The sequence below is a fragment of the Grampus griseus genome, assembly GCF_964374135.1.
Source record: "Grampus griseus genome assembly, chromosome: 2".
Taxonomy (NCBI): Eukaryota; Metazoa; Chordata; class Mammalia; order Artiodactyla; family Delphinidae; genus Grampus; species Grampus griseus.
The window spans coordinates 4,900,012-4,926,194 of NC_139018.1; the positions used below are offsets into that span (position 1 = coordinate 4,900,012).

Here is a 26,183-nt window from a genome sequence, read left to right on the forward strand (position 1 = left end):
ATCGTATAGTCCCTAAAATGCTTTCCCTATAGGTACAAAAACTAAGATTACAACATGCTTCCGTGAAGGGGAAGGGATGAGAAAACTCACATTCTCCGAGGACCTGCGACTGTGAAGAAGCACTCTTCCAACCTACAGGTAAGTATTCTCAAGCACAAACAGGACTGAGTGGCTGCCTATGGTCTCGTAGCTGATAAGCTGGTGCAGCTTAGGATGGCACTGTGAGCTGCATGATTTAAGTATCTGCTCTTTTCCCCAAACTCTTTAAAAAATAAAAAAGACCAACAGCCCCAAAACCACAGATGAAACTCCTAGTGGGAGCAAAGTGAGGTATCCAAAAGCAGCTGCTGTGATAATAAGGGTGCTTTAAAAAAGGAAGATATGGGAGGGGGGTCATAAAACTATATATCCTATACAACTGCTTAAAAAAGGGGGGGGTTGTCCATCTCATACTGACAGAAATGATCTTTATAACAGACTCTTTTTTAAAAAGGGTACAGAAAAGTCCTTTTAAACAGAGAATTATTTATATACGTATACGCATAATAGCTCTAGAAGGAAACACAGCAAACTGTGAGTAATGGTTACTCTGGGGAGGAGCCCCTAGGGACTGGCGGGAAAACCCCCAAACCTTTTCACACTGTTTAATTTTTATCATACTATTAGTTTTGGTGTTGGTGGTGATGGGAGGGAGATTATAGTTTCGACCACTTGGGCAGTCAGGGAGAGTCCTGCTTGTGGAGTTACTACCCAGAGCTTGCTTATTTGGTAACTTACCTACCTGCTATTTTCACTGAACCAACCTTTGGTCTTTTGTCAAAACTTTCTCTCCAAAACTCACTAAAGATCTGTGTGTGGTAGAGGGTGAGAAATTAAGAGTTCCTAGAAAAACTAGAAAAAAAGATTTAAAATCTCTGAAACCGATGTTCTTGTCCCTAGCTTTGCCATCTCACACTCCTGTGTGAGGATGCATATTTAATACACAACTAAGCTGATGCTCCCTGAGAGCAGGCTCACTTACCACCCCTCTTTTACTATGAAAGACTGCTGCTGTCATCTTGAAGGGAGCAAAGGCCCTAACAGTATCATCCTTCTTCACTCTTGATCTGAGAAAAGGATTCCCTGAGGCTCCTTACTTTATTAAAACCTGAACTCATGAAATCACCTCCTTAAACTTTCCACATCCTGGATGAGCAGACGTGAAACAATTCATCTGGTACCTATAACTTATCTCTAAAGGAGTTTGTTCAAGACAGTACAAATTTCCTACTTGGAATTCTAAGAGAACGTTTTCAGTCTGGTATCCTCCCCAGTCCAACCGTGTAGATACTTGTTCTTTCTTGTACTTGGAAGATTACCACATCAGTTAGCAAACATCTTCTAAGTGCCTGCTGTGTACAGGGCTCTGAACTAGCCTATGTTACCTTAAATAGAGTTTGGGTCTGAGTTCACAAAACCAGGTACACAAAAATTTGGTGCCACTGCGCCACCTGGAGGTTATAATAACAGAGTCTGAAAAATAATAGTGATTCATACGACAGGGTTCTACACCAATCAAATGTTAATAATAAGAACTGTATATTAAGAACCAAGCTTTAATCTTCCCAATTAAGATGTTTACTCTTTGATGATTCCACTCAAATGCTGTCTTGGCTGTGAAGATAACTACATGATTGTCCAAATTCATAGAATGGTACTAACCTAAAATAGGTGAATTTTACTGTATGCAAATTATCTCAAAAACAAAAAACTCTGACTTTAAAAACACATTCACTGGGTTGACAAATACGTCGTACTGACAACCTTTCCCCTCTTCCACCCGCCTTAGGGCTTGAACGTGGGGACAGTGGCAGTCAAATGCCTATGACCGTAGGATAGGTGTGGCCCAGTTACCTACGAGTGTCCCCAGACCTCACAAATTTTCTTAAATTCATTCCTAGGAACTTAATTTTGTTTTATCATGGAAAATTTCAAATATACACAAAAGTAAAGAGAACAGTCCTATGTGCCATTCACCCAACTCTTGATTCATTTTTTGAATGTTATTAAGTGGCATTTCTTCTTAAAATGTCATTTTTAAAATGTGTGCTAATATTTAGCAATATACTTAATTTTAGAACTAGAGTTTAAAACGCATCTGGGCAAACACCCTTGGACTCAAGGAGGAAGTGGAGGTATTTAATTGCAGCCACTCTTAAGCTCCTGAGCAAATCAGTCTTGTTCACTTCAGAGTGGCAGTATACGCAGGTACCTTTTACATTATATTCGAATGCAAACACTAAAAAGGGCATTTTCCAAACAAGCGTGCCTAGATTGAAAGTGTTCTGTTTTGTGAGTAAAGACTAAAATTAAAATCTTTGTGGCAACAATTGGTACATAAACCTACAAAATAAAAAAATATATATATATTTGAAATCCTAAAAAAGAGAGTAATTTTTTAAAAAGACTAAAATTATATACTACTACTTAGAATACCTTCTTGACCCACCTAAACTAGTCAGTCACAAGTAACCAAGATACGAGTTTCTCATTGACTGAGAAGCTTACAAAGCTCTTGGACCCGGAGACGATGACAAGAGCATTAGCATCGTGAGCGAGGTGGAATGGGATGTGTGACTGGGTGCCGGCTTCAACCAGCTGCACGACCTTGAGCAAATCACTTAACTTCTCAGCCTCAGTTTCTTATTCTGTAAAAAGGTATTAATGCTACCTACTTAAAGCTGTGGAAATTAAGAGATGATGTACGTTAAGCTCTTGAGAAATGACGGCTTTTATTACCGCCAACCTGTGCTAAATGGGCCGAGGCAAAACTGAGTTCATTCCTTAAAAAAATGCCAGTTGTATTTAACAACCCAGAAGGTACTGGTGGCTCCAAACCACCATTGTCAAATAAAGGACTGAGAGACTGAGAAAGAACTGCACAGGTAACGTGGAAAGGCCCCTCCATGTATTAGAAATGATATGGAGGAGCCAGGTAGGCAACAGAAGTTTCCCGTTCAATTAAAAATAGAGACTACGTGCCCTATGATGTGACTGCTGATTTTACACTCTGCCATTCTGCATACATTGTGAAGGCTGGACACCAGTACCACTAACTGCAGGAATTTCCTGGATAATTTTCAGCAGGGCGTTATGTAAACCAGAAGTTCTGACTAAGTTAAATCTGTAAATGTCCCAGAAGCCAAGATGAAACATTTCTGAAGAAGTGATTCCTGAATGAAAATAAGCAGCTTAGCTGACTCCAGACTGGAACCAGCTGTGCTGACGGGACAGAAGGCCCTGTGTAACAGCGCTGCCATCTGCAAGCACCGTTCACCTCCCTTCTTTGTGTTGTCTAAGGCAAACGAGCCAAAGTTTGTTCAAGGGGTTCTCTCTTAGTGTACGTTCATGTGATATTGAGGGGTTTTATGGCATTTCAGCTCCACCATCACACTTCATCTTTATATCAAACCAGTGAAAAAGCCTCAGGGTGGGTAGTGAACCACAACAACAAACCACCACCCACTCGGGACTGATCGAACCACTTGTTATTCTGATCTTCCTGCTTAGAAGGTTTCCAAAGGGCTAAGTTTAGTTAACGAAAAATGCACAAAATTTAATCAGGGAACAAAATTCTCTAGGTCCCACCCACTGACCAATTTTTGAAGTATTTACTAAAAACACATTTCAAGAAAGAACAAAATCACCATAGTCCCACCTCCGCGATACCATGACTTTCAAATAAGTCATTATTTCTTATACCTGTTCACACACACTAAGTGATTTACTAAGCGGTCTAGGCTCAGTGCAGCAGGAACCTGAACATTCTTTGGTCAGTTCCAAGTCCAGTCTAGAATCCTACCATGCCAGTACATGGAGGGGAGGGGAAAGCAACTAACATGCCACCTTAAGCCGAGAACTGAGTCACAGGGTGGAGGTGGATGAAAAGAGGAGGCCAGGAGAACAAGTTCTGTGCATTTTTGGTTTTTTTTTTTGCGGTGCGCGGCCCTCTCACTGTTGTGGCCTCTCCCGTTGTGGAGCACAGGCTCCGGACGCGCAGGCTCAGCGGCCATGGCTCCCGGGCCCAGCCGCTCCGCGGCATGTGGGATCCTCCCGGACCGGGGCACAAACCCGTGTCCCCTGCATCGGCAGGCGGACTCTCAACCACTGCGCCACCAGGGAAGCCCTTCTGTGCATTTTTATGAGCCAAGAAGATAAGATATGGCCCCCAACAGTTTGAAACTTGGTGCTTCTTTGTCAACAGCTTTGAGACCCAGTCACCATTCTGGGGTCTCTGGAAAGTCCTATTCACAGCTGCTACATTGTCAAAATGTGAAGCCCTAACAGAATAGGGCATTCCAGGCTCAACTATTTCTCACCACCACTGCCCAATTAGAGAGATTTATTTGGTTTTACTCATCTTTTCAAGAGATACTATGGAAAATGGGGAGGAGAATGAGCCCAACCTCACAACTGCCCAAATCCTGTACCTTTACTTTGTACATGTTGTCAAGGGGAGCAAGATTACATTCTATTCTGTATACAAAATGGAATCTTTAACAGGCTGATTATAAAAGATAATAAACACACACTATATTCAGGTAATTACATAAGTAATGCTTACTAAAGAATTTAACTGTGTGCTAGGATCATATTTCATGCTCTGCAAGTCCAATACAGTAGAGCTTCAGTTACCAAGGAGAGAACTTTCCTAGAGTCGAGTCAAATGAGTGTTCTCTCTTTAAATATGGTCAAGATTATGCCCCATTTTCAGGCCATGGTTTTCTTAACCCTGCCACGCTTGTCATGGACTTTCTATCTTCTCTTCTTTAGAAGACTCTTTCCCATACTACCAAGATCTTCTAGCTCCTTGCTCATTCTATCCACTACTGAATGAAATGGACTTTTCTTGAAGAAATTCTTACAACCCACTGACTTCCTATTCTAAACTGAACAAGTTTTCCAGCCTGTTGCACAGCAGTCTTCTTGATTTTCTGTTCACTGTATTCTTTAGGAAGTCTTCCCTTTGATGTTCATCCTCATTATACTGGAGCACACCCTCAAGTAACCTCTTCAGAAAGGATGCATGCAACATAAAACGAATCCTTAGGTGTCTAAAACTGTCATTGTTTTGCCCTTGTGTTGGACTGATAGCTTTGCTGGATCAAGAATTCTGTTTACAATAATTTTCCTCAGAAATCTCAGAACATTGCTCCTTTGTCTTCTAATTATCTATTGCTGTTGAAGAAAATTCTCATTCAGGTTTAATTATCATCCTTTTGTAGACCTATCTTTTCTCCCTGGAAGCTTTTAGCGACATGTGCCTGAGTTTAGAGCTGAAACATCCTGGAGTTTCTGTTCAGAAAACTGGGGACAAGCTTTAAGATTGCTGCCCCAATTCTCCAGCAAGGGGAACAAGGCTAAGGGTCACCAACACCTAATTACTTCTACTGCTCACTACCCATGGGCCCCACCTCTCTGCAAAATCTTGCCTCAGCCCTCTGCTCCTCCACCAGAATTACTTCACAATATATTATTTAGAGAAATATTTATTCTTCCCTCTCTTGGCCCTTCTGGAAACTCTACTGGCTCTTGGAATGCTGTACTTACCTTTTTCTTTTCTCTTTTCTTTTTTGGCCGCACCCCACAGCATGTGGGATCTTATTAGCTCCCTAACCAGGGAGGTGCAGTGGAACCTGTGCCCCCTGCGGTGGAAGCACGGAGTCTTAACCACTACACTGCCAGGGGAAGTCCGCTGTACTTATTTTCTTGAGTCTGAATGATCCTTTGGCTCTGTCACTGGTTCTGAATACAAGGGCCTTCCCAAGACTTTACTCTTTTCTCTCCAAAACCTCCTACTGCCCCCCGCCAAGAGCTTATTTACAGAACACTCTCATGCTCTTAGCTGGCCCCCATCAGATGGCTCTAGCCCTAACTTACTTCCTGAATCCATCTCAAGTCCAGCACGGATGTCTCTTCAGCATCTAAAACCAAACACTGCATACTCTGAACCCCACACCAGCACCCTCTCCCAATTTCCCTGTCACCTATGGAGCAAAGCTTTTAATGTGCATTTTAAAAAAATTTATGTGCATTTGCCCCTCCCTCTAGACATACAGCCAAACTGTCTCTGTCTTCCACTGTCTCCTGTCATCTCTGTCACATTTACTCACATTTACATAGTCTGACCGCCACCCACCACAATTCTGGCTCAGGCCTTCATGAGCTCTTGTTCAACTGGTTTCTCCCGCTTCCTGGGTGTCCCTGCACCCATCCAGCCTGGATACAGCTGAAAAGTAATTCTCTCAGATTAAATCTCTGATCATACAACCCCTTCTCTACTGCTCAAAAACCTTCACCAGCTGTCTACTACATACTAAAGAGCCCGTATCTTGGCCCAGTATTCACAGGCTCTAATGATCTGGTTTATGTTTACCTAAACCCAGTCACTTCCCTGTAAGCACCCTAATTCACAGCCAAACTTGACTACTTCTGTTTTCTGAATATATACTGGACAGCGAATGCGTATTCTGTGTTCATGTTGTTCTGGCATGGAGGCCCCACCATGAAAGCCCCATCCACCTGTCACAACTCTATGTTCTTCAAGGCCCAAATCAAATGCTGGCCCCTCCACAAAGCCCTCCTTGATTCCCGTGTTCCAGCTCTCTATCGCTGGGATAGCAGCCCATATACCCTAATAAATCTGAGTACCATAAGGAAGATGTGACTAACTTTAGGAACACATGACAACATTAAACACAGGTATGATATTTGGCTCAATCTGTCCAAAAACTCTTGACCTCACTGCTAACTATGTACCCTACAGATTCCATTTTTATTTGTACTTCTGGTGGGGAGGGGAGCAGGGCAGTTAATATTCAATTCACATATCTGTATTTAAAATACAAACAGCAAAAAAAGCTGGAACACGGTGTCATTAACAAAAGGATAGGGCCTTAAGTTTTTTAAAGCCATGATAAGTCAGAAATAAATTAATGTTTATATTCCCTATAACTACAGTTTCACTGGAAAGGAGAAAAGGGTACAGACCCTTTTATCAAAGCACAATGGTATTCTTACACCCACGTGACATGTGGAGAAACTGAGGCTCCAAATGGCCAGAGGCCGCCCAGCTTGTTGTTGGCAGGCTGGGAGGAACCAGTACACCCCAGGGTCTCCAGCTCTTCCCTACTCTGCTCTCAAGAGAGGGGGGCGGAAAGAAAAGGTGCTCCACTCTGTTAGACAGGACAGGAGAGCACAAAGATTTCTTTCTTACTGATTCTGTCTTTGCTTCAATTTCCTGGGCTGTTCCAGGTTCCATTCAACCTCAAGTAGGGAAAAGGAGTATACTTCCTACTCTAGATTTTATTAGTTCATTTCATTTTATTCAGAATTTTACATCTGTGTGGGTTTTTTCACGTCCTTATAAAAACTGCCAAACTATACTAGAAAATAATGTAAAAAGGGGCCAAGGTTTCTATAGGAATCTGGCTGGTTTCAGGCAAAACAAATAAACAACCATTGGGTTCAGACCTTCCTTCCTGCTCCTCACCTTGGATAGTCAGGCACAGGGTCCTGGCCCTAAATATTTGATCTCTTCCTGTCATGCCAGCTTAAATCAACAAAACACCGGGAGCCTAACTGATGACCTGCTGAAATTGGAACTGATGAAGTCCTTTCCAGCGGTCAGCTGTACAAATCCAGTACAGACCCAGGCCTCCAGCAGCTTCAGACCAGGACAATACACGCAAATTTAAAATGTATACAAAGAGGCCAGGAGGCAGTGTAAAGATCCATTTCCAAACAAATTAAGTGCAATTTTATTTATTCACAAGCAACATCAATTACAGAATTAAAGAGTAGGTATTTGCTTCATCTTATTCAAATCTAAAATGGTGCCAGTTACATTCATAGCATAGTTACCACTGAAAATAAAAACCAACTGCTTTTGTTTTCAGAAGCTTCCCTAGAGCAAGAATACAAACCACTATTGTAACTTAGGCACCAAAAAACACAGCTGGCAACACTCAAGTACTTTCTTTAACTAAAAGAAAGGAAAAGTTCTTATAACTTACCTAGCAAATTCTGCTAGTTGTTTGGGATCTGAGAGATCAATGCCAGGTATCCCTCCAGGAGGAAGTTTCTTTCCTGTCATATACTCTGAATAATCGGGAGGTGAGTTCTCTCCAATGATCTGTTCTTCAACCACCGTCTCATGGTCAATATCTTTTTTTTCATCTGAAAAACATCATAAGATGGATCATCTTAGCTGAGTAAAGAAGTATATGTAAGCAAACACATTTTTAAAACCATAAAAAATGCTTTCCTTAGCAGCTTCTTAAATGGGTGATTTATAGCCATTACCTCTTAACCACCCAGTCTTTCTCCTCAATCTCTTAAAACCCTGTTTCTGCTTGAAGGTCACCAAAATCCTCAATGCCAAAGTCAACAACCTTTCCCTCACTGCTCCTTCTTAGCCTAGTGGGAAGCGTTGGCCATCACTGTCCTCAGCGTCCACTTTTCCCGGTTCTACGCCCACTTCTCTAACTGGCGGCTTATTTTCGGCTTCCTTGCTTCTCCTCCTACCACTTCTCAGAGTTCTGCTTTCTGTCCACCACACACACTTCCTGTTAACCAGCAACTCTGCAACGCTGACTCAGATCTGATTTTCTAGCCTTCACCTCTTAGCTAGCCTCTTGCCTACCGCTCCAGCCTCCTCATTCTTCACTCTTCTCCGCTCACTCTTAGCTCCAGCTATATTGGCCTTTTAAGTTCCTCCAAGGTACCATGGCCCATCCACCCTAACCTCATGGCCTTTACCCGTGCAATTTTTATTGACTACGACGTGTACTCAGAGCTGTGTGATTTCCGTCACCCACTCCCACTAGACTGTAAACTCCACGAAGACAGGGATATTTGTCCGTTTTGATCCCCATGTATCCCGTATCCCTAGAGCCTTGCTCTGAGTTGGCATGTAGGTTGGTTCTCAATAAATATGTGTTCAGGGACTTCCCTGGTGATCCAGTGGTAAAGAATCCACTTTCGAATGCAAGGGACATGGGTTCGATCCCTGGTTGGGGAACTAAGATCCCACATGCCTCGGGGCAACTAAGCCCACAGACCTCTCAACTACTGACCTTGTGTGCCTCAATGAGAAAGCCCGTGTGCCACAACTAGAGAGGGAAAATCCACACGCCACAACTAGAGAGAAGCCCCCACGCGGCGGCAGAAGATCCCACATGCCTCAACAAAGACCCCGCGTGCCACAACTGAGACCCGACGCAACCAAAGAAATGAAGAAAAATAAATAAATAAATAAATAAATAAATAAAATACGTGTTCAAAGAATGTAAGAGAGCTCTACTACCATCACAAATCCAACAGGTTAAAAAAAAAAAAAGAAAAGGAATACTGACCCCCACAATGAGTCTCCTATATTCTAGACACCAAATACTATTGACCATTCTGGGTCCTATGCTGTCTGGTCTCATTTTACCATATCTAGTATTTTATTTCTCCTTTGCACATGCCCTCTATATTCCAACCAGTCTGTTTTTCACACAGGTTAATTCAGAAGTGCTTGGAAGGAAATATTCAATAAGAATAAGGAGTTTCTGCCTTTGCTCTTTCTCATCACCTCTCTCCAAACCCAGCCTACCCTCTGGAGTCTAGCTCAAATTCTCTAAGGGCTGGCTGATTCCATCGCTCCAACCTCAGATCCTTACCTTTGAATTCCTGGATTATTTCTGAATAATAACATTGATGAACTCTAAATCACGCTGTTTTGAACTTTTGTTGGCCTTGTCTCTCAAACTAGAGTGAAGCGCCCAGAGACCAAAACCAGTCTTCTACTACTTTGGTGACTAAAGCAGAAAATAGAATGCTTCAAAACTCTCGATGCTAACTGAAAATTTCTGCTTCTCCATCAAATTGCTTCACAATGAAAAGCACAGAATACAACAGTTTTAAACTTTAAATGCTTCTCCTTTCCCACCGCTCTTCACTTCAGGGAACATTATAGGTCATTACAAGGAACCACAGAATATAATAGCAGCTGACATGTTATTGAATGTTTCTGGGAAGGCACTATTTTAATCACTGCACATATTACCCTATGAGGTGGGCAAATTAGCAAGTTCATTTCACAGAAGAGAAAGCTGAGACACAGAGAGGTTAAGTAACTTGCTCAGGGTTAACCAGTTAGTAACTGACGGGTGAACTCTAAGACCTGAGCGCTTTACTGTTAGGCTCAGCCGCCTCTTGTTTGGAACTAGAAAGAATCTGATAATATAACCCAGGTTACCCGTTTACATATGAAGAAGCCTAAGAAAATCTCGCTGGATGCATTAATAAAAAAGAAGAGGAAATGTGGCTACTGATCACAAGTTACAAAGCTGGGATTCCGCACTGTAACCAGATTCTTTCATTTCTTTTCTCAGGGCTGTGATAAGTCCTTTACCCTCTGATCGCTCCAGCCTAGGCACAACTACTACCACATCAACTTTCTAGTGGTATCGAAATAAACTGGTGGTTAGGGAGGCTATTTTTCTTCACTGAAACTATTTTTCTTCTCACAGTGAAGACACATTCTTGTTGGTATCTTTCTAATAAATATAAGAATGATGGCAAGGTTGAGAATCACTGCTGCTCTGAGCAAGCCACTGATAAGGATTATGTCTCAAGTGTGCTGGGGCAGAAACAAAGCTGAACTCTTGGCATAAAGGAATCACAGGCTCAACCATTCCTTGTATTAGTTCAACACGTAATAACTGAGGGCCTCCTGTGAGCCTGGCACTGATCTAGGCAGCAGAAACAAAACCAGGTCTCTGCCCTCATGGGACTTACATTCTGGCGAGGGAAGTGGTCTCAGTTGTTTCAGGCTGCTACAGCAAAAATACTCTAGACTGGGTGGCTTAAACAGAAATGTATTCCTTACAGTTCTGGAGATCAAGGTGCCAGCCCATTGAATCCCTTCTTCCTGGTTCCCACACATCAGATGTCTTCTTGTTGTATCCTTACATACACACCATTTCTCATCACATTACATAGCTTCTGTCTCTTATTATAAAAGCACTAACCCCATCCATGAGGGCTTTATAACCTAATAACTTTCCAAAGGCTCCACCCTCCAAATGCCACTGCATCAGGGATTAGGGCTTCAACGTATGAATTCTGGGGTGACACAAACTGAAGTCGAATGAGGAAATACTTCTTGAGGATCAGTTCTTAGTTCCAACATTCAAGAATATAAAATACCCAGAAAACAATCAAATGATTAAGAATCAGAATACATGGGACTTCTCTGGTAGCACAGTGGTTAAGAATCAGCCTGCCAATGCAGGGGACAAGGGTTCAAGCCCTGGTCCAGGAAGATCCCACATGCCACAGAGCAAATAAGCCCACGTGCCACAACTACAGAAGCCAGTGCGCCTAGAGCCCGTGCTCTGCGACAAGAGAAGCACCGCAATGAGAAGCCCACGCACCGCACTGAAGAGTAGCCCCCACTCGCTGTAACTAGAGAAAGCCCACGTGCAGCAATGAAGACCCAATGCAGCCAAAAATAAATAAATAAATTTATTTAAAAAAACAAAACAGGTTAGATTCAAGTTTTATTGTGGAAAAGGAATGAACATGGCTGGGTGATGAATCAGACGGGGGGGGGGGGTGGAAGAGGGATGTCAAGTATGCCATCTCAGTTTCTTGTTTGTGTTTCCTGGAGGACAGTGGTGTCATTAGCTAAGATGGAAAATGGGGGAAGAGACAACCTGCAGTAGAGGATATGGAATCCCACTTTGGTTTGGCTCCACTGGCTAACTGTGCGACACCTAGTGGACAGACCTCAAGGAGGTAAGAAATAGCTACGTACTGGGGATAAAAAGAAATCTAGGTTGGAGAGAAATATAATGGGAATCACTGGCATACAAACTGCATTTAAAGCTGCAGAAATATATCTTATCTATAAAAAAAATATAGGAAGAGAAAAGGCTCAGAACCAAAAGCTGTGTAATTCCAATACTGAGAGAATGAGGAGGACTTTGCAAAGGAGACTAAAGAGATGTGTTCAGATAGAGAGAAAACTACCTTTGTCTAATGAGAATCTTAATCAGTGACACACCAAGTGAAAGTGGCACACAGTGAAAGCAATCTGTCCTGAAGTACACACAATAAGTGCATGATCTGTACATCATTTTAAAAACTGCAACTAAACTGATTAAAAATCAGTCTGCTTTTGATTATCACTATATACCTGCACTTTGAAAGCAATGTCAGTGATACAATATTCTTTCCTTAAAAAAAAAATTTAAAAAACTTTTGTTGGCCTAAGTTCTAAATAATTGCTGTGGTTACTGTACGCTTTCATAATATATACTTAAAACTTCAAATTATCATCACATATTTCTTACTTATTCCTTAACAAACACTGTATTTCATGGAAGTTAATTTGGAGAACTCCTTGAAGACCAGTGCACAGAAACTGTAAAACAGATGGTTGTTAACTATTCAACAGCAAAATTTAAGAAAATAAACTATTTATATAGGGGGAAAAAATCACATTTCAAAGAAGACTGCTAGAGAAATGACAAAAGATGCTAGGATCTATTGCCAGAAGAAATCAAAGATGTCTGCCTCATTTTCACCAAGAACTGGACACATATTAAAGCAACAGATCAAATTATGTCACTGTTTGCTATAATTTGTCCATTTTATCTGATTTTTGCAAAGAAAATCTTCAGAAGTTTTTGCCAAATAGAAGAGAAATTTATGATGCACTGAAAGACAAATAACGGCATTTACAGACCATATGTACATAAGCTTCCCTCTTTGTTCAAAACACCTAAGTGAGAAGTATTAATTCATTTTTTCTTTTTGTACAATTTTATTTTAAAATGTTTTACTATTATAATATGTATTCAAATACAGATTTTCACTGCCTGCAGTGGCCATTATTATATTCCTTTCATTTCAGAATGACTACTGAAATAGATTCACTGTATAGAAGAGGATGAAGGTGTTCACTGATCAGCTCTGATTATCAAGTTTCTTATATGTGTTACTGAGTTCTAGTGACTGGCAACAGAGTAATTATCAAATACACATCAAGGGACTTCCCTGGTGGCACAGTGGTTAAGAATCCGCCTGCCAATGCAGGGGACACGGGTTCAAGCCCTGGTCTGGGAAGATCCCACATGCTGTGGAGCAACTAAGCCCAAGCGCCACAACTACTGAAGGCCAAGCGCCTAGAGTCCGTGCTCTGCAACAAGAGAAGCCACCGCAATGAGAAGCCCACACACTGCAACCAAGAGTAGCCCCCACTAGCCGCAACTAGAGAAAGCCCGTGCACAGCAATGAAGACCCACGCAGCCAAAAATAAATAAAATAAAATAAATTAAAAACAAACAAACAAATACACGTCAAAGTAAAGCATGTTCATGAAGCAAAGTATCTAAATTTGCTTTAAAATCTGTTTTGTATATTATTCTCTGGAGTTTTCCTTGAGGGTAGGACTTAGTTAATTATCTCATTGTTTCAAGGGGACAGGGTTAATCCACATTAGAAGTGTCACCAAAATCAGTTTCTATAGTCTTGAAACTAACGTAACACAGTAAATCAACTATACTCCAAAACAAACAAAAAAATCAGTTTCTATAATCAGTGTGACTTAAACTTATAATTGTGATTATACAACACAACTGGGCAGTGCAAATGAAAACCAAATATCAGAATTCCTGTTTGGAAAAAACTGAGAAAACAAGTCATTGATTCAAAGAAGTAGGGTGGTAGGAAAAACGTAATATTGAGAAAACTTCTAGTCCAAAGTGTGGATTAGATGATTCCCGTGCTAACTAATACTATGGCTAGAGGCAAACGACCTACAACAACCAGGCCTAAGATGGAAGGTGTTGGAAAAACAAACTCTAGCCAATACCATCCAGCAATGGGGTGGCACACTTTGAGTTGTTTCAGCAGGACAATCTATTCATTTACATTTTAAAAACATTCTTTTTTCTGTACATGGAACTATTCAAAAGGTTAAAAAGGTACATAAATAAGTCCCTGTCTCTTAGCTACTCAGTTTCTAAGTTACCAAAGCTCTCAGTCATTTGAGAGGCAAAGCAAAGAGACTCAAAACATTTACAGTCAAAAAGAAATGACTAAGGAACTAAACTAAATGTAAAGGCTGGGAGCACTCTACAGGCCTAGAAAACAGGTTCATAAGTGGAGCTTCACATGCCCTCCACGCTCCCACCAAACTGGTTTGCTTGCAATGTTATTCAACGTCTGATAAAAGGTATGTGAATAAACACAACGCTCCTTCCCTTCCGGCCCACCTCTCATCCCCCACCTGGGCCTTCCAAAGCCCAGATCAAGATCTCTTTCCTTCAAGAGGCCTCTCATTGCTATCACTGACCCTTCTTTGGTCTCCTTACTTATTAAAGGGTAGACCACCTATCATATATAAGGCTGAAACAAGGTAACACATTAAATGGGAACCATGGTGTCTGGAAAAGAGGTGTGCAAAAACACCTTTATTCCAAAAAATAAACAAACAAAAAACCTTTATTCCACTTTGCCCTCCCTCCTGGGCCTAAGGGGAAGAGTAGGTCCTATGCTTATGGTTTTTAAAGAATGTTGAACTTTTAAAAACTATAGTAAGCCAAGTAAAGAATCACCTTCAATTAGGTTACATTTAAGTCTTTCGGCTGCTCCAAGACACTGCATGAAATCTGACACTATACTAGCTGGAATCTGTGCACTGCTATCACTCAGTGGGCCCCGTTTATAGAAAACAGTTTATTTTAGAATTCAGTCCTAAGAAAAGTTTGATTCCCTTAGAAGCTTTTCTATCTTAGAATCAGCTAACAGTAGTATAATTTCCTTGTTTATCTTGATTGCCAGGAAGCTCATTAGGGTTGACCCTAATGCTTCCTTTTTTTCTGTGATCCTGATTTTCACCAATTTACATATTTTTTTACCTACTTCCCTATTTATTTATTTGTGGGTTGGCTAGATTTTGTTTCTCCACACCTTCCATCTTAGGCCATTAACTTTGGTCTGACCATTCTAGGTAACTTTTGACCAAAATGACATTATATACTCACCACCGCCATGAAGCCAAACCTTCACCAAAATGGGGGGGAGCTAATACTTGAGATTCATTGTTAAGCAACAGACAAAAATCAGACATAGGCTGTTTCCACTTTTCCCCACTAACAGAGACCTTAGGAAAGGATACTATCATTTACTGAGTACCTGTTTCATGCCAGCAACTGTCACATTCCTCAATTCAAACAAAACTTTTATGGTATTAACCTCAAGTTTTTGGTTGAAGAAATCAAGCCTCAGAAATGCCAAGTAGTGGGACTTCCCTGGTGGTCCAGTGGTTAAGACTCCACGCTTCCAGTGCAGGAGGTGAGGGTTCGACCTCTGGTCGGGGAACTAAGATCCCACATGCTGCATGGCGCGGCCGGGGCAGGGGAGAAATGCCAAGTAGTGTATCTAAAGAGGCAAAGTGGTAGATCCAGGATTTGGATCTAGAACTGACTGAAGTCCATGCTTTTTCTAAAAAAGGAATGCTTCTCCACCCTCTCCCCCACACTCACTACTCCTTTTCTGAAAGTAGTAACAGGTAAGAGTGGTATTTTGGACTCTAGACTAGGATTCTGCCTTATAGCACAATTCCATGCACTCATTCACTAAGTTATTTACTGAGAATCTTCTATGTGCCTTGTACCATCGTAAGGCTGCAGGGTTACAGCCCAGGACTTATACTCTAGAGGAAGTAGACAGACAAGCAGCAAGTTAGAAGATAAAAGCAAGACAATTTCAGACGGTGCTACAAAGAAAAACAGGGTTGAGAGAGAACGATGGCGAGGGGGGTGCTAATTTGAAAGGATGAAAGCGTAGGCCTCTTAGAGCTGAGACTTGAAAAACAGATGGCACTAAGAAGGTGAACATCTGAGGTCAGAGCATTGGAAGCAGAGGTAAGAATAAGTCCAAAGAAACAAGTTCAAGAAACCCAAAGAAGGCCGGGAAGGCTGGAGCATAATGGGAGCATAGGGACAAGGAAGGAAGTCAGGGAGGAAGCAGGGCCACATCACGTGTGGCTGGTGGCTTATGAGAAGCCTGGATTCCACTGAATGCAATGATATGTCTCTGGGATGATGATGATGATGATGATGTGTGTGTGTGTGCAGATATAAAACATAAAATTTACCATTCTGATAACCATTTTTAAATTTACAGTTCAGTGGTATCAAGTATATCCTCACTGTTGTGCTTGAGGGATTTTTATGCAAGGGAGTGAATTCACATAATTTAAGCCTTAGAATCTAATTCAGAAAGGAATAGTGTGTGTGTGATCCAGTCAGATCCCCAGAAGTAAAATCCAGCAGTTTGTATTCAATCCTTGTCAAGAATCTATAAAACAGTAGTTAGTACAATAACCATATGTATTACTGCAAATTACAAGTGAGTTATCAACAAAATAAAAAATTAAAAACCAACTCTCAATTTGGAGTCATGGCAGCAGCTTCTATTTTTTTGGGGTGCTTAAAATCTAGAAGACAAAAAGGGGAAAGAAGGGGGCAGAGTTGAGAACTGTAAAAGGAGAAAGACACTTTGGAGTGTTTTTAAGAGTGTGATACTGTGAGACGCTAGAAATTCTACCTGAAGTTTATGGCTCTCCTAGGAGAGGAGACAGGGTCCAGACACCACAGAACAGCCTCCAGCACAACAGTGCCTCTTTCCCTGCCCCTCAGCTCTTATATTTGAGGGGAATAACTTACACAAGAAAGAAAAGATCCCATCACAACCATTTACATTAATGTTTATTCATATCTGAAACCACACTGTAAGACTAAAGTAACTGAATAGTTACTATGAATTTTACTCAAGAGAGTTCCTATTATCTCACCAGATCACGTTAAAATTGGGTAGTTTTCTTTAAGAAATTGAATTTACTGCTTCCTTTTGTCACATAAGAATTCATAAAGGAGTAGAATTTCTTTGCTGTAAAGGAAATGAAAAATGCCTTTTGGGGTCCTCCTACTCAAACAAGTCATTTTACAAAGATCCCAAGGTCAGAAGTTAAGATATGCCAAGGTCAGACCTCTGGTCAGTGCCCTCTAAAGGGAAATTTGATGTTGCTACTATAAGATTCCCAGAAACCACTGGGCTTGCTGTTACTGATAATTAATCATAAAGTTAAACAGAATGGGACCTACTAACACAAGACACCTAGGACTAGAAAATGGCTCCTCTCCTGACCTGTGAAGTCCACCATAAATAGGAAGGCACAACCTTACACAACAGAGTCGACTAACTTCCAAGACCTGCCCACATCTTCCTAATAGTCTGCTAACAGTAATGACATGAATGTTTTCTTCAACATCCAGGTAGTGTTTCTGATGCCAAATTTTGAAAATACAATGTTTGCGTGTTTATCCAATAATACGATAGGACACAACTCACTGGTAAATGTTCAGATTTAAAAATTATAAAAAGTTTTCACTTTTATTCACTCTTCCCATGGGAAGTAGTGAGAGCAGTTTATAAATTGGTCACCTAGAAAGAGAAGGTCATGAGATGACAAAAGAATGTAGATCTTAGGAAATGTTCGTTCTTGATAATTGTTTTTGCTAATAACCTGTTGTGGGCCCTGAATTTCCCAGCCTCAAAACAAACTGATCGGACTTCCCCGGTGGCGCAGTGGTTTAGAATCTGCCTGCCAATGCAGGGGACATAGGTTCAATCCCAGGTCAGGGAAGATCCCACATGCCGGGGAGCAACTAGGCCCGTGCGCCACAACTACTGAGCCCGCGTGCCACAACTACTGAAGCCCGAGCGCCTAGAGCCCGTGCCCCGCAATGAGAAGCCACCACAATGAGAAGCCCGCGCTCACTGCAACTAGAGAAAGCCTGCGCGCAGAAACGAAGACCCAACGCAGCCAAAATAATTTTTTAGATAAATAAATAAATAAAACTGATCTTACTAAAGCAGGCATCAAAACAAATAGAAAAGCTTTTTGTAAATATCAACCCAGGAGTCTGGCATACTTTAAAAAATTATTATTCATTCTCTTCCAAAAGCCTAAAATGCTAGTTGTAGGTAGGTCAGGAGCTGGGGCCTCTTCCGACACGGATTTTTCTTTTCCTACTGGGGGAGACAGCTGTTGACTGGGGGTGGTGGGGAGGGAGGGTTAATAACCGGGAGATGCAATCTGACAGCACCGAGGCTTATCAGTAAGCCAGGCTTCCAGAGCTACCAGGTTAGGCATTGGGCTCTATGACTTAGGCTGCCCTATGTAGGTCATGGGGTTGACATGATTACTTTGGAGGGTTTCTTGGGCTTGGCTCCATGGGAATTTACATTTATGGCATCTCTCCTTAGTGTTAAAGAGCATGGTAAAAAAGGAAAAAATAGTGAATGGAATGGTCAGGATTAGTAATTTTTGGCAAACCTGAACCTTCTGAATATATGAAAGTGAGAAAAAATTTAATACTTTTTGACTTTCTTTCAATTTGCTGATTCTGATGTCAATGGCTTTCTGCTCTGAGATGTTTTACTCGATCTAGCACAAAGCACTTCTATATTTGGTCTAACCGAAGACAGTTAAAATACCAACAACCTAGAGTGAAGATCACGAATTCTAACTACCTGAAACCTCAAGATTTGAAAGGCTTCTTAGGGTTCTCTCAAAACTAAATGTTTTAAATACTCAGCTCTTATTGTTAGCTTTCCTACTCGACCCAGTGATTTAGTTAAGTGGTTTAGTTTTTAGTAAGTTCTACAAAAGAGGATGTCGCTCCCAAACTATAGTGATGAACATCTAGGGGAAAAAAAAATACATAATACTATGCCCTAAATCTGGCAACAATGAAATGTTCATTAATTACATGCCAGGGAAAAAAAGCAAAAACAAACACGAGCCTTAAAGCAAACGATTAAAACTATTCAAAACACAGTTAAACCGTGATTAAATATTAAAACATATTCAGCCTTAACTAGACCTTACTTTTCTCATCTGCAAAAATAAGCAGCTCCTGCTGTTTTCTCTCTACAATGGCGTATTACTCAGCCGTAAAAAGGAATGAAGCACATTCTACAACTTGGATGAAATCTTGAAAACAGACTAAGCCAGACACAAAAGGCAACATATTATATGATTCCATGCAAACGAAATGTCCAGAATAGGCAAATCCAGGGAAAAAGTGAGATAGTGGTTGCCAAGGGCTGGGGGTGGGGGTGGGGAATAACAGTTATGGGGTTTCTTTCTGGGATGATAAAAATGTTCTGGAATTAGATAGTGGTGATGATTGCACAAACTGGTGAATACACTAAAAACCACCGAACTGTGCACGTGGGAATTATGTCAATAAAAAGAAAAGAAAAACAGCGGCTCTCTAGGCACTCTTTCAGATCTGTAACTACTCTACTACAGAACTACTAGATTCCCTTTCTGCTGTTCCATTCAAAAGATACCAACCATACATGCCAAGATAACAATTTAAAGAAATGGACATTACAATACCCCTAAACTGTACAACCCTGCAGCAACCACCTGCACAGAGAAAATAATGACTTTTAAGCTAACCTGATATGTACCACTTCAAGTAAAGCCTACATCACCAAGTTTTCTGAGTATGGAGAAGTGGATTAACAATTTGATAAGATCAAATGCAGAATATATAAAATACCCTGGGCTTCCCTGGTGGCGCAGTGGTTGAGAGTCCGCCTGCTGATGCAGGGGACACGGGTTCGTGCCCCGGTCCGGGAAGATCCCACATGCCGCGGAGCGGCTGGGCCCGTGAGCCATGGCCGCTGAGCCTGCGCGTCCGGAGCCTGTGCTCCGCAACGGGAGAGGCCACAACAGTAAGAGACCCGCGTACCGCAAAAAAAATAAAAAATTAAAAAATTAAAAAATTTCAAACGATACCCGAATTCAGCAAACTCATCAATAACCAACACCCCCTCTCTTATTCCATTCCGATTAATAATGGGAAAACATGGCTTTTAGTTCCAACATGATCACTGTGCAATCATTCTGCGCTACCAGAATGCATACAGAAAGGATCTTTTGATAACGTTTTAAGTACTCAAATATATGTTTCATTGAAACCTATAGCCCCCGCTAAACTCAAAGTACTGACAGTTCTACCAGACCCTCCGAAATCCAGAACAGCAGCGCTGTTAGCACTTGCTATTACATTTTGACAGAACCTCCGCTCCTTCGCTCAGTCCTGAGTCACAGATCCATCCAGCTTTAGTTACCTCCGCCTGGGGTAGATAGATAGATACGATACAACCAGACCAGCTTCTCAGTCCAGACTTTTCGCCTATTTCATTCGTTCCTGAGAATGTTAACAACGCTTCAATACTCAACGTTCACCGCATTTTGAGGCTCCATCCAACTGTGAGAATTTATTAAGACAGCGCTGGAGTAACTATGGCGTAAAGGATTCTACCACTTAAATCTAATTATCACAGGTACTAGGTTAACTAGTTATGGTAGGATTATTCTCAGTCTATTTACTATTCCAACAATTTAACAAGATAGCCTGTGGATAAAATAATAGGATAAGGACTTGAAAACACCAGTTACGAAGTAAAAACAAGAAAATTTACATATGCAGATAAGGCTTTTCTGCCCCAGATATTTTTTCTGGCCCTCCTTCAAAGCAGTACTAAAACAGTAGAAAGACCCTTTCCACAATCCTTCTTTTCACGGGAAAAATAAGGAGTTTTCTGTCAAGTAAAAAGCATCTGGCAGCTTTACTCGATTTGATCAATTTAGTGGCAAACGTTCCTAGCTGTGTAACTAACCAGCCTTCCTGCAAAGAGCCAAATACTTAAGAAGAGAAAGAAAACTCCCCCAAACGCCCAGGACTGAGAACAATCTGCAAAAACCCGCGGCCCCTCTCGCTAGGCGCCGCGGGGGGAGCAGAGGCAAGGCCCTCGCCGCAGCGCGGTGACAGGCCCCGCCGACGCCGAGCCCGCACACACGCGAGCTCGACGTGCCGCCCAAGTCCCGCCCCGCCGAGGCGGGCAAGGCGAGCGCGGCCGCGGGCAGGATCCGGCCTGCACGCGGGGCGGGCGAGAGGAGGGCCGGGCGGGCGCCCCCGCCCCCCTCGGAAGGCGCCTCCCGGGATCAGTTGAGGCTCCGGGTAGGGGCGGGGGCGGAGCCGGGACAGCGACGCCCCCCACAGGAAGGCCGGGGAAAGGCGGCGGCCCAGCCCGGGCGCGAGGTCCAGGCCGCGCAGCCCCGCCAACGCCCTCCCGCACCCCCGGGCCTCGCGGGGAGACGGCCTCGCGGCCGGCCGGCCGGGGGCCGCGAACAACGGGCCCTGGGCCGGCTGTTGGCCGAGCACGCCCCGCCCCGCCCCGCCCCGCCCGAGCAAACTACGCCATTGCGGCCTAGCGGGCGGCGCCGCGCCTCCGCCGCCATCTTCGCCGCGCCGCCGCCCGCCGCCCCCGCCGCGGCCCGCCATCTTTTGGGGCCGCCATACTTGCCCCGCGAAGAAGATGGCGGCGCCCATCACACACATAAAACATGGCTTCCCTTCAAAACAAAAACATCCCGGGGGCCGGCGCGCGCCGGCGCTCACCTGAGGACCACATGGTGACCGAGAACTCGCCCTCCAGGGTCTTGATCTGCACCTGCTTCTGCTCCCACTTCTTGTTGCCCGCGTCCGCGCCGCCCGCCGCCCCGGCCCCGCCGCCGAGGTAGCCCTTCTTGCCGCTCTTCTTGCCGCCGCCCTTCTTGACGCGGCCGCCGCCCGACGACGACGAGCCGCCGCCGCCGCTCTTGCCCGCCGCCGCCACGGTGACCAGCGTCTGCTCAATGTAGTCGTCGTCGCCGCCGGCAGGCGCGGGCACCGGGATGAGGATCTGGTCCTCGAAGCCGTCCTCGGCGCGCAGCCCGTCCGAGTCGTCGCCGCCCACCACCTCCTCGCGCGTCTGCACCAGGATCACCTCCTGGTGGTGGTGCACCTGGGTCGGGTCGTCGGTGACGAGCGGCTGCAGCGCGATCATGGGCGGGTGGTGATGGTGGTGGTGGTGGTGGTGGTGGCCGCCCGCGTGCCCGTGGCCGCCCCCGCCGCCATGGTCGCCGCCGCCGCCGTCCTCGTCGTCGTCGTCCTCCTCCTCCTCCTCGCCCACCACCGTGGTCTCGATGGTCTCCACCGGGATGGTCTCCACCTCGATCTCGTGCAGCTCCACGATCTCGGCCGGCATCTCCGAGCCGTCCGTGGCGATGTACAGGGTGTCGCCCGAGGCCATGACTGAGGGCTCGGCCGCCACGGCCGCGGCGGCCTCAGCTCCGGGGCTGCGGGCAGGCGGGCGAGGAGGCAGCCGGCCGTGGGGAAGGAAGGCAGAGGGAGGAAGGCGGCGGGCGGGCGGGGGGAGAGGGGGCGGGCGGCGGGGGGAAGGGGCGGGCGCGGCGGCGGCGGCGGCGGGCTTCCCCGCCTCCTCGCCTCGGTGCGCCCCGCGCTCGCTCGGCCGCTGCTCGCCCCGGCGCCCCGCCGCGCCTCGGCCGCCCGCTTTGGCCGCGCCTCCTCCCGCCCTCCGGGCTGGTGCTCCGCTTTCCCCTTGCTCCTGCGCCTCCGCCTCCTTCCACACAAATACCAACTCCTCACCCCGAGCCCAGATCTCGCCGCCGCCGCCGCCGCCACACTCCGCTCAAGCTCGGCCTCGCGAGACTTCCGTGCAGCCTCGACCCGCCCCGCCTCGCTCCTACTTGCCTGCTCGCCCTCTCGCTCCTCCTCCTCTGCCAATCGATCTGCCCGTTCGCCGCCGCGGCCCAGCCCACTCAACCCGGGCTCCTCCCGGATTGGGGCCGCCGGGACGGCCTCCGCGCGCGCTGGCTGGCCGCTGCGCGTGACGTCAGCGCGCCGCCGCCACCGCCGCCGCCGCGAGTCGCGCGGCCCCCGCCCTTCGCGGTGCCACAGCTGCGGAGCCCGCCGCCCCGGGCCCGGGCCGCACTCGGGAGCGGGGCGTCGACGCTGCAGCCGCCGCCTTGGAGCCGGTGAGCCGTCCGCGCGGCCCCCGGCGCCGCGGGGGAGGGGGCCTGCGGGGCAGGGCGGGGCCGGCCGAGCGCAGGGTCCCGGCCGGTGGGCGGCCCGGGGGCCGCGAGGGGGAGCGGGCGGCGCGCGCGGGGCGGTCCCGGCGCCCCAATAAAGTCTGCTTTGACGAGAAACCCTTGTGCCTCCTTTTTCATGTCGGGCGGCGCTCGCTCTTGACGCCTAGCTTCGGGCGGGCGATGGCGGCCGAGTGAGGGAGGAGGGCCAGGCGAACAAAGGAGGGTGGGCGGGCGGGCAGCGGAGGGAAACGTCCGCCGGCGGCCGCGGGTCGGCACATATCGCCGCGAGCGCCCCGTCCCCGCTGGGTCCGGGGCTGAGCGCAGGTGGGCTGCACGCGGGGCGGGGCGGGCGGAAGCGGCGCGCGGAGCCCCCAGGTCCACCGTTGGGAGGATGTCCGTTATCCTTTTGTGACCCGCGGAAACCTGAGACGAAGCCGTTGGGTGCCTGCTTCCCCATAGGTCTTAAGAACAGCAGGGTCCCGGCCGCTGGTCCGGTAGCTTGGCTTTCTGTGGCTTTCGAAAATTTCCTTCTGAGCTTCCCTTTCTTCGCTCTCCAGCCAATCATTGTTTCCCTCGACCACCGTCTTCACCTTTTTCTCACTTGCATAGACGCTCCTCCTAATGCCCACCAGGCTTTGCATTTGTTTCCTCGTTGAAAATTCCACAATTTTCCCGCACTGTTCTCCTTAATACCTGCAGCAGAGCCTATATTTTTTCTGGCACGAATTAGCAGCAATTAACCCTCCCTGAATAGCTGCGGTGAAGTGGTTTTGCCCTTATTCATTGTTTTGGTCGACCTGACTTTGAGTTTGAAGCAACAGAAATAAAAACTGGTTTTTAAGAAAGAAAATCATGTGAAAGTGAGAAGCTGGGAAGGTGTGTCTTTGTTGTACCCGTTTGGCCAATTTAACGGCTGAGTGCATTTCTCAAACGTGTATATTCACAACGTTTAGCCTTGTCTTTTGGAACAGTGTTCTTGCAGGTGAACACCGTGATTATTCTGAACTGTAATATATACATTAATCTTAGATCCAACTTATTAAAGCAAGCAGGTGTCTTTCTTGAGAACCTTTAGAGAAAGAGGTTTGTGTGTTCTGATTAAAAAGTGACTTTGTCAATCTCGTTTAGTCCGTGCTTATTTTTCAACGGCATTGGACTTGATATTTGAGGATGTTGGTATAGGGAGTGAAAAATTAAATCATTGTCTCTTTGAGTTTTAAATTCTGAGTAATTCCCATTGGAGTGCTACACCCACACAGTTTGACAAAGTCAAGTCTGTTGAAATAAGTCATTTCTGGCTTCGTAGCTTATAAATTCTGCATAAATATTTCACAAATGAAAACGAATTGTGGGAGAATTTTTGTGTGGCTTAATTAATTTCACTTTCCCCACTCTCTAGTAATTGATGGGAGGATGTCTTTGCAAGTAGTTGATGCTTCCCCATAGATACAAGAGAAATGGGGGAAGTACCCAGTTAGGCAGCCTAGCTCCTGAGTCATAGGTCTACAGACTTCACAGTCAAGTGGAGAAAGCTGAAAAGGGTTTATCTGTCAGGAAGGGTAGTAGGTGGGAGAAAGCACTGAGACGGTCCAGCTATTCACCTGCTGCATGAAGAGCTTTTAAAAATTGCCCCAGAGCAGGTGACCTGTTAGGTAGGTCTTGAGTTTTCCATGGTGGGAGAGATTCTCGTCTTGTGTTCTTTAGCTGTGGAGTACCTTATGAATAGGCGTGCAAAGGCACGGTGCTGTATTTGCTCTAGCTTGCTTGCGTTTGCTGCTAAAGGTGAAAATCCATTTAAAAGGACAGGTTAAAGTGCAGTTCCAGAGCCATGGGCCTCTAAAGGTAGGGATAATTTCACTGCTTTTATCCTGTTCTGTTTGGGCAGAGTAAACTGGGCCAATGAACCTTCCCTCGGAACTTCTAGAGTCCTTTTGTCTTGGCAGCAAGAAAATTGACTGACCCCACTTAATTAAACTGGGTATTTTACAGCCATGTTTGCGTGCTTTCATCCTTCCAACTGAGGGCAAAGACCACGGCTGGGTCCGTCTACAGCCTAATGCCTTGTACATGGAATGATGGTTGGTTGGTTGGTTCATCAAAAAATGAAGGCACCATGACAGAGAGGACTTCTGTGTGAAAGTGCTCGGCCATTTTAGGTGTCTCAAAAGCTCCAACGAGGGCTTCCCTGGTGGCGCAGTGGTTGAGAGTCCGCCTGCCGATGCAGGGGACGCGGGTTCGTGCCCCGGTCCGGGAAGATCCCACATGCCGCAAAGCGGCTGCGCCCGTGAGCCATGGCCGCTGAGCCTGCGCGTCCGGAGCCTGTTGTTCCGCAACGGGAGAGGCCACAACAGTGAGAGGCCCACGTACCGCAAAAAAAGAAAAAAAAAAAAGCTCCAACGACTTCCAGTCCACCGTGGAAATGAATGTCAACAACTATAGAAGAAAGTAGAAGGTTGGAAGAATCCTGAGTTGTGTAAAGTTTCTAGAATCTTTGAGAAGTCACAGCTCACTAATGGCTGAGGAGACGTGACACATATCCTGCAAGGAGTGTGTCCCTTGACAGGACAGCACAGGACAAAGGTGTGGACTGTTACCCACAGCTCTTTGGATGGCTTCTCTCCTCCCTCATTCCTAATGGTTCCTTTCCGGAAACCTCCATTAAATTTCCAACTCAGCTTTAAGACCATGTGGTTTAGGAAGGGACATGCGTGGAGAGGAGGGGAGAAGGTGGGAGTGGGTGGAAGAATAAAGGATGTGAATTGAGAGACACCTAGTATCTCTTTCTCTCCTTTTTTCAGAGTATCTTCTCATTTATTAATTATAGGGAGGCTAGCGATGAAATCTGATTCTACCTTATTTTTATTTCTAACAGATCGGAAACGATTCAGGCAGTGAACTCATGCTAAGTAATTTCCCTTACCGCAAACTAGTTTGGCTGTCTCATGAAATTGCTTTTTGATTAGTTCTAATGTCTAGTTCTTTTGGAGTTACTTCTAGCAGGTAGTTGGTGCTGTGCATCGGTTACTGTATGGAGAATATTAGCCCAGTCTCTATTTTGCAGTTAAGGAAACCAGCTGAGAGAGGAGCTGCTGAAGGTCACATTGCAGCGTAGTGATGGGGCTGCAGC

General features: G+C 45.2%; 1 protein-coding gene across 1 annotated transcript in view; it reads right to left on the reverse strand.

Moving 5' to 3' along the window:
• The window catches only part of YY1 (YY1 transcription factor), a 30,299-nt gene extending 8,022 nt beyond the window's left edge, over nt 1-22,277 (reverse strand). Inside the window, exons 1-2 of the mRNA XM_082648755.1 lie at nt 21,585-22,277; nt 8,055-8,217 (exon numbers count right to left, since the gene is read on the reverse strand). Coding sequence (XP_082504881.1) covers nt 8,055-8,217; nt 21,585-22,257 — 836 coding nt within the window. The 5' untranslated portion in view covers nt 22,258-22,277. The remainder of the gene's footprint in view (nt 1-8,054; nt 8,218-21,584) is intronic.
• Nucleotides 22,278-26,183: the final 3,906 nt, after the last annotated feature.